Source organism: Eptatretus burgeri, chromosome 7, assembly GCF_056783735.1.
Source record: "Eptatretus burgeri isolate ZD-2024b chromosome 7, Ebu_testis_v1, whole genome shotgun sequence".
NCBI lineage: Eukaryota > Metazoa > Chordata > Myxini > Myxiniformes > Myxinidae > Eptatretus > Eptatretus burgeri.
In genome coordinates, this window is record NC_140967.1 from 38,822,188 (window position 1) to 38,834,666 (window position 12,479).

A 12,479-nucleotide genomic window follows, 5' to 3' on the forward strand; every position below is an offset into this window, starting at 1 on the left:
CTGTGTTTCATATGTGAACTGCTTCCTCTTTCTCCTCGTACGAACCGGTGTGCCGGTATCTCCAACTCCTCAGCAAGTTCACGTGCATCTACCAGTGTTCTCAAACCCTTCGTCACTCCTGCAGTCCACAAGAAACTTCTTGATTTCTCTTTGTTGCATAATGGCATCATGTATACCAAAGTTCTTCTCCAGAGGTCGTTTGCTCGTCATATTGATCTCAAAAAGGATGTCGGACCACGCAACAAGAGAAACTACAACAAACATGAAACTAGAAATTCCTTTTGCAAGAGCTTGTGCATCCACTCGTGTGGTGTTGCCAGGCGATCGTGTTGGGATAGTGTCATCAGCGATTTCAAATTAGTGCATCATAGATATCACCGAGCTGAGAGCGAAGAGGTTCCAAGGCATTAATTTGACATTCCCATCTTGTTTCACTCAATGGTTTTACTGTAAGATTAGGCACGTGGTGCATTCGAACTTGCCAACGACGTGCTGAAGCTGAGAAATACACATAAACACATTGTACTAAGTCAAAGAAAGTGGTTGTTTCCAAGCAACACTTGGCAGTATCATTAACAACCAAATTCAAAGAATGTGCGCTGCAAGGCACAAACAAGGCTCGTGGATAAACATTTAAAATTCTTCATTGCATACCGTTTTCTTTCCCCCTTCATATTGCTTCCATTATCATAGCCTTGACCATACAAGTTTTCAATTGGTAATGACAGCTCGTCGAACGAGTGAAGGGTAGTGTCCGTCATACAGTCAATGGTCGGGGACACATTTAAGCAACAAAATGGCTGCCAGTCGGCCATCTTGGATGTGTTCCCCCCCCCCCCCCAAAAAATATGTCATTCATATCAAAGCCATTATTCATTATCTGTGTGCCAAGTTTTAACAACATTGGTAAATGCATGTCGGAGAAATGGTTGTGGACGTGTTCAACATTGGGTTTTTTTACAACGAAAATGGCCGCCAGCTGGCCATGTTGGATCTCATCTCAAAAAATGATGTGCATATGTAATCCATCATTCATTATCTGTGTGCCAAAATTTGAACAAGATCGGTAAATGCATGTCCGAGAAATGGTCGAGGACGTGTTTGACACCGGATTTTTTTTTAACAACCAAAACTGCCACCAGTCAGTCATCTTTGATTGCATCGTGGAAAAAAAATGATGTGCAAATGTATACAATCATGTGTTGTCTTTGTACCAAATACAAATGAAATAGGTCCAAACATATCGGAGATAAGGTTGTGGATGCACACACGCACGCAAAAATAGACAAAATCCATAAGCCCCCATTTCGGACCAAGTTCAACTGGGGCTAACAATAAAGGAAATGCAGTGTAAACATGCATGGGAACTCAGGTAAATGAGCCAGGCATTAAGAAAGGAATTGCAAACAGGCTGGCTGCAAATTGTTTCAAAAATAATGATTAAAGTTGATCCATAATCTGTGGCTATGTAATTTACACAGCCTGTGCATTTATTCGCTGCTTTTTCCATTGCATTCTGGTCGTAATACTCTGGAAGTCCAAGGCTATACATAATGGAAAGTGAAGAAAATATATTGTCAAGTGGAGGAGTGACAAATGGGTTTGAGAGCAATTTACAAATTCTGTGAAAAAAATAAATCTATTTGAGAACATCAGAAACAAATTGAGAAGCATTTGAACAACCCAGGTCACAAGCATGCAGATATGGAATGGAGTCGAAGAGAAGTAAAAGCAACCTCATCTTGTGTTCACAATGCAATTGCTGCCTTTTAATCAACTGCACAGTGGACAGCAACCTCTCTAACGTTTGTAAATCTGGTTAACTATTAATGTCAAATGCAACTGTTTTGCCAAGTAAAATAAAAATGCAAAATAACACTGAATGTAAGCAAATAAGTTCTGCTTAAACAATGCAGACAATTGTCTGACAATGGACAGCCTTCCAAATGGAAAGATTTTGCAGCCACTTTACCACTAATACTCCTGTTACTGACACAACAAGAATTGCCTTTCTCTCACAAGTAATTGCATGGAGGGAATGACCAATCAGCTCAAATCGAATCTTTCATGCCTAGCTGCAACTAGAATTATATAATTAATCAACACTCGGGCCATCTCTTCAACGTGATTGGGCTTTGAGTATTAATATGTTAACTGCTATTGGCATGTGGTACGTGTTTGGCAGCTTTGGTGGTGCAGGGATATTTCCACAGTGGAGCTAACGATTCGCCACCAACATGTGATAAAACCAGTTTGGTGGCTGTTTTAAATTGTTCCTGGCTTCCCCCACATACAGGTTAATGTGTGGCAAAAGCTGATCCATAAAACGACACCCTTTAGACCCCTGGTGTGTCATTTGCTTCCTGGGTGTGATCTCGACATATATATATATATATATATATATATATATATATATATATATATATATATATATATATATATATATATATACATATATACAAATTAATTTAAAATGAAAAGCTGAGTCCTGGATCAATAAGTATTCAACCCCTTTGCGATGACACTCCAAATTGAGCTCAGGCACATCCAATTTCTTTTGATCATCCTTGAGATGTCCCTACATTCCTACAACTTGATTGGAGTCCACCTGTGGCCAATTAAATTCATTGGACACGATTTAGAAACACACATTTTAAGATATAAGGTCTCACAGGAGTTATCGGAGTTCTACATACAGTTCTTGAGACTTCATGGTGGAGTTTCTGCTCTGACAAGATATATATATATATATATATATATATATATATATATACATATGTGTATATGTATATATATATATATATATATATATATATATATATATATGTATATATATATACATATATAGGTATATACATATATATATATATATATATATATATATATATATATATATATATATGTATATACATATATATGTAAAAAGTTCTTGCAGGTATTCTACAAGGGTATTCAATCCCTTGAGTCAATACTATGTAGAAGTGCCTTTGACAATGATTACAGCTTTGAGTCTTCTTGGGTACGTCTGTATCAGATTTGCACACCTGGATTTGGGGATTTTCTCCCATTCTTCCTTGCAAATTTGCTCAAGCTCTGTCAAGTTGGATGGGGAGTGTCAGTGAACAGCAATCTTCAAGTCTTTCCACAGATTCTCAATGGGATTCAAGTTTAGGCTTTGGTTGGGCCACTCAAGGACTTTCACATTCTTGTTCTGAAGCCATTTGACTGTTGCTTTGGCTGTATGCTTGGGGTCATTGTCCTGATAGAACATAAATCTTTGCTGCAGTCTAAGGTATTTTGCACTCTGAAGCAGGTTCTTCTCAAGGATTTGCCTGTACTTTGCTCCATTAATTGTTCCCTCTATCCTTACAAGTCTCCCAGTCCCTGCCACTGAAAATCATCCCCATAGCATGATGCTGCCACCACCATGCTCCACAGTGGGGATGGTGTTAGATGGGTGATGAGCTGTGCTCGGTTTCCGCTAGACGTAGTGCTTTGCATTTAGGCCAGAGTTCAAATTTCGTCTCATTAGACCACAGAGTATTTTGCCTAATGCTCTCAGAGTCTTTTATGTGTTTTTGCAAAACTCCAGGCATGCTGTCGTTTTCTCAGGAGTAGCTTCCGTCTGGCCACTCTCCCATAAAACCGAGATTTTGAGGTGCTGCAGAGACTTCTCTTTCCGGCAGGTTCTCCCATCTCAGCCAAGTAACTCTGTCGTTCTGTCAGAGTGGTCAATGGGATCTTCGTCACCTCCCTGAACAAGGTCCTTCATGCCTAGTTGCTCAATTTGGTTGGACGGCCAGCTCTAGGAAGAGTCTGGGTAGTTCCATATTCTTTCCATTTCCTAATGATGGGCTCACTGTGCTCTTGGGAACTTTCAACACTCTAGAAATGGTTTTATACCCTTCCCCAGATCTATGCCTCCTCACAATTCTATGTCGGAGTTCTGTGGACAGTTCCTTGGACTTCATGGTGGAATTTCTGCTCTGACACGAACTGTCAACTGTGGGACGTTATTTCAAAAGGTGTGTTTCTTTCTTTGTCATGTCCAATGAATTAAAATGACCACAGGTGGACTCCAATCAAGTTGTCGAGACATCTCAAGGATGATCAAAGGAAATTGGATGCACCTGAGCTCAATTTGAAGTGTCATAGTGAAGGGGTTGAACAGTTATTGAAGCAAGCTATTTCAGCTTGTAATTTTTAATTAATTTGTAAAAAATTCTACAAACATGTTTTCAATTTGTCATTGTTGAGTATTTTGTGTCGATCAGCAACAATTTTTTTTTTAAATAGAATCCATTTTAAATTCAGGCTTAACACAACAAAATGAGACAAAAGTCGTGGGGTGTGAACACTTTCTGAAGGCGCTCCACATAAACCATAATGCTTCAAATCAACACAAACATTCGTGAAAATATTCCCAAACAAACTTGTCACATATAAATCTCTTTCCTAATGGCAAGTACAATTATTTTCAGCACTTCCTTACTCTTCAAAACGAAATTCTCTGACATTCCTGAGCAATTTGAGTTTTTGGACTTCATTCCCAAGTTTTATTAAAATGAATAGTCATGGAAAGCGGCTATATGCTTACCAGAATCGTTTCGGAGATAGGAAGCGATCGCAGGCAGCAGGCATGACTGGCTGAACAGGCTGGGAAGGACAGCAGGAAGTGGAGAGTGTGACTGATTCTCCCCAGTTGAAACCTCTGGCAATGTTGGATAGGAGCTGTTGGGGTTTATGTAGCTTGCCAGGACCTGGAAAACCCAAAAATAAAGTAAATACTGTTACGGCTGTGGAAATTCGCATTACACCATAAAGAACCCTCAGGTGAGATATCTTCATAGGTACATGTGTAGTTAGCCCAAACCCGTTGTATAGAGAGAATTTATGTGATCTATCCGGGCTGCGACGCTTTGAGTTAGTCGTTTTTCTTTTTCTATCTTTTATTTCAAACAAACAGCAATACTACAACCACGCCACCGCCACCATCTACGCTACCACATCTTCGCCACTACGTCCGCTTCCGAACGGCAAACAAGGGCGCCAAGGAAGGAGCTGCGAGGACGCGCGGGTTTTCCCCGCGCTTGGTGTGAAGGAAGGGGGGAGGGCAGCTCGCCTCCGATTGGTGGATGACCAGCGTGAGGCCGTCGGGGAGAGGGAACGCCCCTCTTCGAGAACCCTCTCGAAGGAGGGTGGAGCCGAAAACGGGGGCGGAGTGAAGGGCGGAGCCCCGGGCTATAAAAGTCGGACACAGGCGGAGCGCTTTCGCTCTTGCTCTCTTCGTCTTCTTCTCTCTCTTCCGGCTCGCTCTTCCTCTTCGTCTCCTCTTCGTGGTGGCCGCTGGCCTGGTCTTCTGTGGTGCGGTCCCGAGACCCCGCTGGCGGGACGGAGCGTCTGCCATTCCCCACACCACGACCTCCAGCAACAACGTCCCCCCCCCCCTTTCTATCCGCGCTGAGATAGCATGGGAAACCCCGTCCGTGGCGTTGAGCGGCCAACACGTGCCGGCGCGAGGCACGCCGGAGAGGACTCGCCTACCACACCAAGGATCGGAGTCGCGGCCAAGCATGACCACGTCGACGGACGTGGGAGAGGGACTCGACGGCCCAAAGGGAAGTCACCATTTTCTTTCCAGGGTTTTTGTATGGATCTTGTGGCGCCGTGTCTCGTAAAGTAGAACTGCTTAAGTGTTGCCGTGTGTACGTGTATTCGGTTGTAGCTCTGCATTGTTACTTTTGTTTTGGCTGTTATATGTGCATTTTGATTATTGTATGGCTGTATATACGTGCTTTGTGTCTGTGGCTATGAATAAAATGCTTGCTTGTTGAACTGTGCCCGTTTCGCTTCGTCTTTTCTTCATTGACGCTCCATCTTGTATCACGTAAGGGGTTCGTAGTGGGTGTAACATCCCGGTAATTAATCTGAACCGTCCAGGTCGACGATAACACCGCTCGGTTATCCCGATAGTACGGAACGGACCGCCCAAGCGGCTCGTGTCCGGAGTCGACCTGCGGCGAGGTACGATCGCCCGGTTTACCATCCGCGTGGGTACTTAGGTAGGTCGAGTTTGGCGAACAACCTATCCTACGCGGGTGGCCGATTGGCACGATTGTGGTGAGGTCGAAAGGCCCACCCTTGACTAGCTCCCGGCGTTGGTCTGAGAGGGTCACGACAGAATTATCCGTCCGGTGGGCGACGTGCCGCGATTCGAGTTACGTGACCGTTCGCACGTCGGCGGGCGCAAATTCGCAACAATACAATCAAGGATATTTTGAAAACTGAGAAGGGTCAAGTTCGAAGAAGACTATGCACCAATTGCTTACCACTAAACACTCACAAATTGAAACTGAAATGTTATTGGTGGATATTAGAATTAACAAGATTTAGAGTTTACTTTTATTTTTCTCCTACTTTATTTTTCTTGAGCTGGATCTATCACTTATCCTGTCATGGGAGGAAATTAAAATCCATAACCATTCCATATCAATACTTTACTATATATTCCAATCGGGTAGTGTCGACTCGGAGCTTCTAATAACTCACCGAATGATGAACCAACGAACATTAAATTTTACACTTTAATAAATTTTACAATTTATTTGGTGAAGTTTCTTGTTTGTGGATGCATGGACTGTAAAGTAATGGATGAGGGCTTTAATTATTTGCTGTATGCTACAAAGTAAAACGGTTTGATTAAAAATTTCACTTAAAAATCTCAGGTCCATTGCATTTGGTGTGTATTAGAACTGGGAAGCAAGGTTATTTCTCATTAAGGTAGGATCGGAAGTACGGTACCTGAAGTAGGCAGGTTACATGCTCTTCCTCCATCCGCTGCTTACTTAGTGCTTGCTCAACATCCCAGCCCGAGGTGGTAGATCCAGTACCAAATCCTGTGCCTTTGGCCCAGTACAGCTGCTGTTCCTCTCCGGAGCTTGAGCTGGGACCCGATGAGCCACCGGTATTCCCCGCAAGTCGCGGTGCCTGAATGAGCATCTGCTAAAGGAGAAATCAATGTGAAATGCATTGATCAGTTGAAAGAACAAATATGCTTCCATCAGACAAATGCTCACAAAACCTCAAGCTTTTCTCAGGTGCAATCAAGCAAAACGACGTCACTTCCTGATTCATGATCATCTATTTTATCCCTTGATGATGAGCTATCAAATTACTGCTGAGACTGAGGAATTACGAGACATAAGGATGTCACTCCTTATCAAACAGTTTCATGAACCAAGAAGCAAAATAATTACTTTCATATTAAACATGTTCTGAAAAGATAATGCTGAGGGGGGATTCCACAAAAATCATTTTTGATTTTTGTGATTGCAAGTATGTGATTGCCCCCTGTGACCTTTGCCTATGTTTTTGCATTTCAAGACCGGCAATAAAAAGGAACCACGTCCTTAAAACAACAACCGAGCTGCAAGTCCAAGCAGGCAAGAAACCCCGTCTGCAGGGGTGACAACTAGCAAACCACGCCTCCGGCATGGATGATTGATGGGCGTGATGTCAGAATGGAAAATAGTTGGGAGAATCTCGCGTTGAATGTGCAACAAGAAGACAGTCAGGACAAGAGGTTCGGAGCGGGAGAGAAGCGAGAGAGGCAGGATGGGCGGTTGAAAGAAGGGCATTACGGCTGACTTCCCCTCGACATGGTGAAGAAGACTGCACAATTCTTGGGTTTGTGCTGAGGCAAATTGGCTCGCGTGGTGGAGTAAGACACTGGCCATTGACACTGGTTGACTGGGTCGTGTGGGACCACCCTCAAAGCCTCGTGTTGTGTCATCGGAGAAAGAGACAGCGCCATTTTACAGAGCAGCGGCGTCGGCAAGTGCGATCGATGAAAGGAGTTGCATGGCAGTTTGTGAGCCCTGGCATTGAGTATCACCACCTGAATTGCCCCTTGTACGTTTATCCGCCAAGAGAGCAGCTGTGTGCCATTTTGGGTGCATTTTCCCACGCAGTGACGAAGCGGTTTGTTGAACACCAAGCTCCAGAAAGTCATCTCTGGGCACACAGCTAAGTGCCAGGATAAAGGAGGGATTTTTCTTTTGTTTTATCTCTCGCCTTATCTGTATTAAAGTCTGCACGCGTGGAGGCACCTCAAAATTAGATATATCTTACCTCACGTTCCGTTTCTATTAACACCCTTTGAATTATTACCATTGCAAGTATTTGATTTAATTTCATTAAACCCCATATTTATTCAAGTTTATTTGTTGTCTATTTGGCGTGGGTTCGAGTAGAAACCCCTGTGCTGTGCTTCCGTCTGTTACATACCTTTTCTGCCCTCCCGTCCCGCGTGCGCCATAATCGCCCAAGAATCTCGGCTGGAAGCCTCCAAGGGAAATCATTCGGCTATCCGTCCAGGAAGGGGCAAACCCATTGGATCGGACAATACAGTTTGTTTTACAAATCCTGTATTTGGACACTTCAGCCTTGAAAACTCCGGCAAAAACCCAAATTACGTGCATCAATGTTACATTTTTTTCGCAAGTGTTTTGCATAAGTACGAACGTTTGCTTTGGGCAGTGGACAGTAGAACGCCGCCTCAATTGCTCCCCCAAAAAACACATGCATTACCTCATTTCTTTTGCATGGGTTGTAATCAAAACGTACCTTTATTTCATGATGGAAGACGTGTTGTTCAGTCTTCAAATGTACACCAGAATCATGAAGCCTAAGGCCTTACAAGTGGTGACCAAAACAGCGGACATGTGATTTGATTTCTTGAGGTTCATTTGTGGATGGAGTTAGGCCAGCTGTCCAACCAATGGACAGAAAAAAAGAGATGAAGACAAAGAAATCTGGTGACTTTAATATCGAGATTGTCTTTAAAAATTTACATTTTCAAACACTAGTGAAGAACCCGTCCTTGCGGACAGGATAATCCTCCCAGAGTTGGTATATTTCAATATGACTTGCAATACCCACTCACACCTCGAGCAGCGCTACACCATACATATTTACATAGAGAGAATTGGGGTCTTCGCCCGATGGCTGAGCCCCTCCCCGATTAAAAAATTATGATTTTTTTATTAATTACCCAAAACCCTCAATTGCACGCAAGTCCAACCATCAGTTTACAAGTCATTTAACATCAGAAGACCAGTTAACATCACTGTTGCATCAAATAGGGTGGGTTCAAATGGTGACCAACTTGGAAGTGGGGGGGGGGGAGGGGAAGGGCAGCAGAAATCCATGCAATCTACTCAATCTCTACCATAAAATGAGCCATGCGTGTGTCCGTCCAAGCGTGTGAGTTCCACTCATTGGTTGGACAGTTCGCCTGACTTCACCCATAATTTATATACTACAGCCACCAATTTTGAAACCCTGTAGAAAGTAATTTAGGAACCGCCAATTTTAGAACCCTTTAAAATCCTTTAGAACTTTAAAAAACTTTATAATTATGCTTTAGAACCCTTTCTCTCAAGCAGTACTTTTACTGCTGAGATAAGGCAGGTCCTTGCTATTATTTCCGACACTATTCTCAGGAGATTGTAAGTAGAACAGGTGACTGACGGGATTCTGTGAAGTCAGTGATAGCATGTTAGGGGAGTAGAAAGCGTTAAATATTCCAAAGTTTTGACATGGGAATGCCTGTTTTTATGAGCGGGAGGAGGATGAGAGTAACGATGGGACACATTAGGAAAGAGGAGGTTGAGGCTTTGGGGGTGGATGAGGGGTTTGAGGCCTTTTGGTGAGGTTTGGGGGGGGGGGGGGTTGAAAGCTTAAGTGTGAGGAGGGGATTGATGCCTTAAAAGGTTAGGATGGGAAGGGTGAGGACTTGTGGTCAGGGGGAGAGGGGGAAGGGGGAGAGCCAAAATTGGACAGAGTTGGGAGGGGTGGCTAAAGCCTTTGTTGAGGAGTTGTCAGAAAGGCAAGTGTAAGTTTACTCGCAGTAAAAACGTATGTGTGTGGGTGTGTATCACCGTGGGGGGTGGGGTGACGCAATCATCTTACGGGTAATCTGCTGGTACTTGTCAAATAGATGGTTCGTTGAACACCTCACCCCACACAGTCTTGAAAAAAAAGGAACGTGGGAAGATTCTTTAAAATTCTTGCTTTGCCGTTTGCACTAAACAAACAGCGGTAGGCACCACCAACCAAATTTGTCTGAATACTGAATCTCACAGTTACTCTGCCTTCAGGGCATGAGACGGCGTGAGTATTTTTGTAAGTACTGCTAAACTGAAGGTGGAAGTTTACTGCCGCTGATGCACCATCGATTACACACCACCTCATTTAACACATTGAATTCAATATTCATACCTGTTTGTGTCCTTTAGGACATCCCTAACAATCGTAAGTTTCGTGTTTGGAATGATTTTAAATTTTTGTTTCACTTCCAGACAAGCATCAGACGAAGAAACTTACCGTATCCCTCTCTGCGCACGCACGATCAGGTTGAGATTCCAAAAAAAAAATCCAAATTCGGAGCCAATGTACTGTTAAACTGCAGGTTTGTATTCCGATTCATGTTCTATAGTGATCAAAATATAATACTCAATTGAAATCAAGTCGTTCCTCGATCAGAGACAAACGTCTGAAGGCAAACAGACAGACGGAAAAGTGAACCAATTGCTTAACCCTCGCTTCATGCTTCGCGCTCATGAAGCAATATAATCAAGAGAGGGCAAAATCATTGTAGTTGGTCAGTATAAATTTTGTATTTTGCAGACACTGTCAATGTTCAAGTGATTACAATAACCGAGAAACTCAATGCAAGTATACCCTGCAGCGAATACAAGTATACTTTATTCCCTTAATAACCAAGTCATAATGATTATATGCCATAATTCCACCTGCTTGGAATAATAGAAACGTCGGGCCACAAAGGGAATATCCCCAGCCCCGACCCCACTGATACAGAAAAGCAAAGTTAGCAATGCGTGATGAAACCTCACCTCATCTGTATGCAAAAGTCCATTCCAAATCCCACAAGGAACTAAATTTCAGAATTGAGGTCAGAAAACCCATTTGGGGTTGATGAAAGACGCACATACTACATTGCGAAAAGAACGCTCACGTGGGGAAAAGATGTTTACTCGTGAAAAAGCACGGACATGATGAAGTAGTTAATTGACCAATTATTTGGACTACTTGTTAGCAAAAGAGTGCCAAAGATCAACTCTGCATTATACATTGATATGAAAAATATTTTCAGACAAATAATGCAAACATCCACCTGATGCTTTTGTTGCACTGTGAACCCCTCATCCATCGAACCACCCCCAACATCATCATCGACGTCACTGTCATCTGGACGTCACTATCAATATTAAAGGTAATTAAAAGTATTTTTGTTTCAACAAGGTACTGTATATTATACACGAGCAAATACCACCTGTTGTTTCACCGACGGGAATCTTAAGATGGAGGGGAAAAAAGAGGGGGGGGGATAGAGATGGGTGGGGGAGAGTGGGGAGGTAGAGGGGGAGAGTGAGGAGATAGAGGGGAAAAGAGAGAGGAGGGAGGGGGAAAGAGAGGTTGGGGGGGGAGTGAGGAAGGGGGTGAGGGGGGGAGGTATGGCAGCGAGAGGTGAGAGGAAGGGAAGGCAGACGTGTGGTGGAGCATCAATTAAGGATTAATATTGTCTCATCAAAATGATTCTGCATAGAATAACAGTGAAGATGGAAACAAAATCATGTCTGATATCCATTTTCTACCGGTTATACTACAAATACCGGACAGAGACAAACACCACCCAGACGCGTCTGGAGCCAAGCTGTCCGGAGATAAACACCGCTCGGACACGTCTGGAGACAAGCTCCCATCCGGACACTTCCGGAGACAAACTCCCATCCGGAGACAAACTCCCATCTGGAGACAAACTCCCATCTGGAGATAAACTCCCATCCAGACACGTCTGGAGAAAAATACCATCCGGACACATCTGGAGACAAACTCCCATCTGGAGACAAACTCCCATCCAGACACGTCTGGAGAAAAATACCATCCGGACACATCTGGAGACAAACCCCGCCATACATAACCACCGTCCAGCCACAAATGGAGATACGCGTCCACAAATGGAGATACGCGTCAGACATAACCACCACCCGGACACATCCGGAGACAAACCCAATCCAGATATAACCACCGTCCAGACAATATATGGAGATAACCATAGTCTAGACATAACGACTGTCCAGGACGTCCAGAGACAAGAACAGAGGGTGAGGGCATGTGCGAGGGAGAGGGAGAGGAGATATCAGAGAGAATATTGTCGTGGTGTTGGCGGTCAAGGTTAAACCCTGACCCAATTTGTGATGATGAGCGGTTAACACCACCAGCCCGGATGGTCGAGCAGTTTTCCTTATTAGGAGGCGGACATGTTGCTCCTCGGAGATTATAACATGCGCGGAAGGGGCAGGGGGCAAAGGTGGAACAACGGAGGCACGGAGAAGTACTGCACAGGGGGATTTATCCTCGAATCCCACAACAAATACATGGACACAGCAAGTTAA

General features: G+C 43.7%; 1 protein-coding gene across 11 annotated transcripts in view; it reads right to left on the reverse strand.

Moving 5' to 3' along the window:
• Positions 1–12,479, reverse strand: part of BIRC6 (baculoviral IAP repeat containing 6) — a 443,632-nt gene that overhangs the window by 165,390 nt on the left and 265,763 nt on the right. For 9 of the 11 annotated variants that reach the window (XM_085888090.1, XM_085888088.1, XM_085888080.1 and 6 more), the window contains 2 exons: positions 6,802–7,002; positions 4,598–4,760 (listed from right to left, as the gene is read on the reverse strand). In XM_085888090.1, the coding sequence (XP_085744216.1) occupies positions 4,598–4,760; positions 6,802–7,002 (364 nt within the window). The remainder of the gene's footprint in view (positions 1–4,597; positions 4,761–6,801; positions 7,003–12,479) is intronic. The other 2 variants (XM_085888086.1, XM_085888083.1) reach the window with 1 other exon arrangement.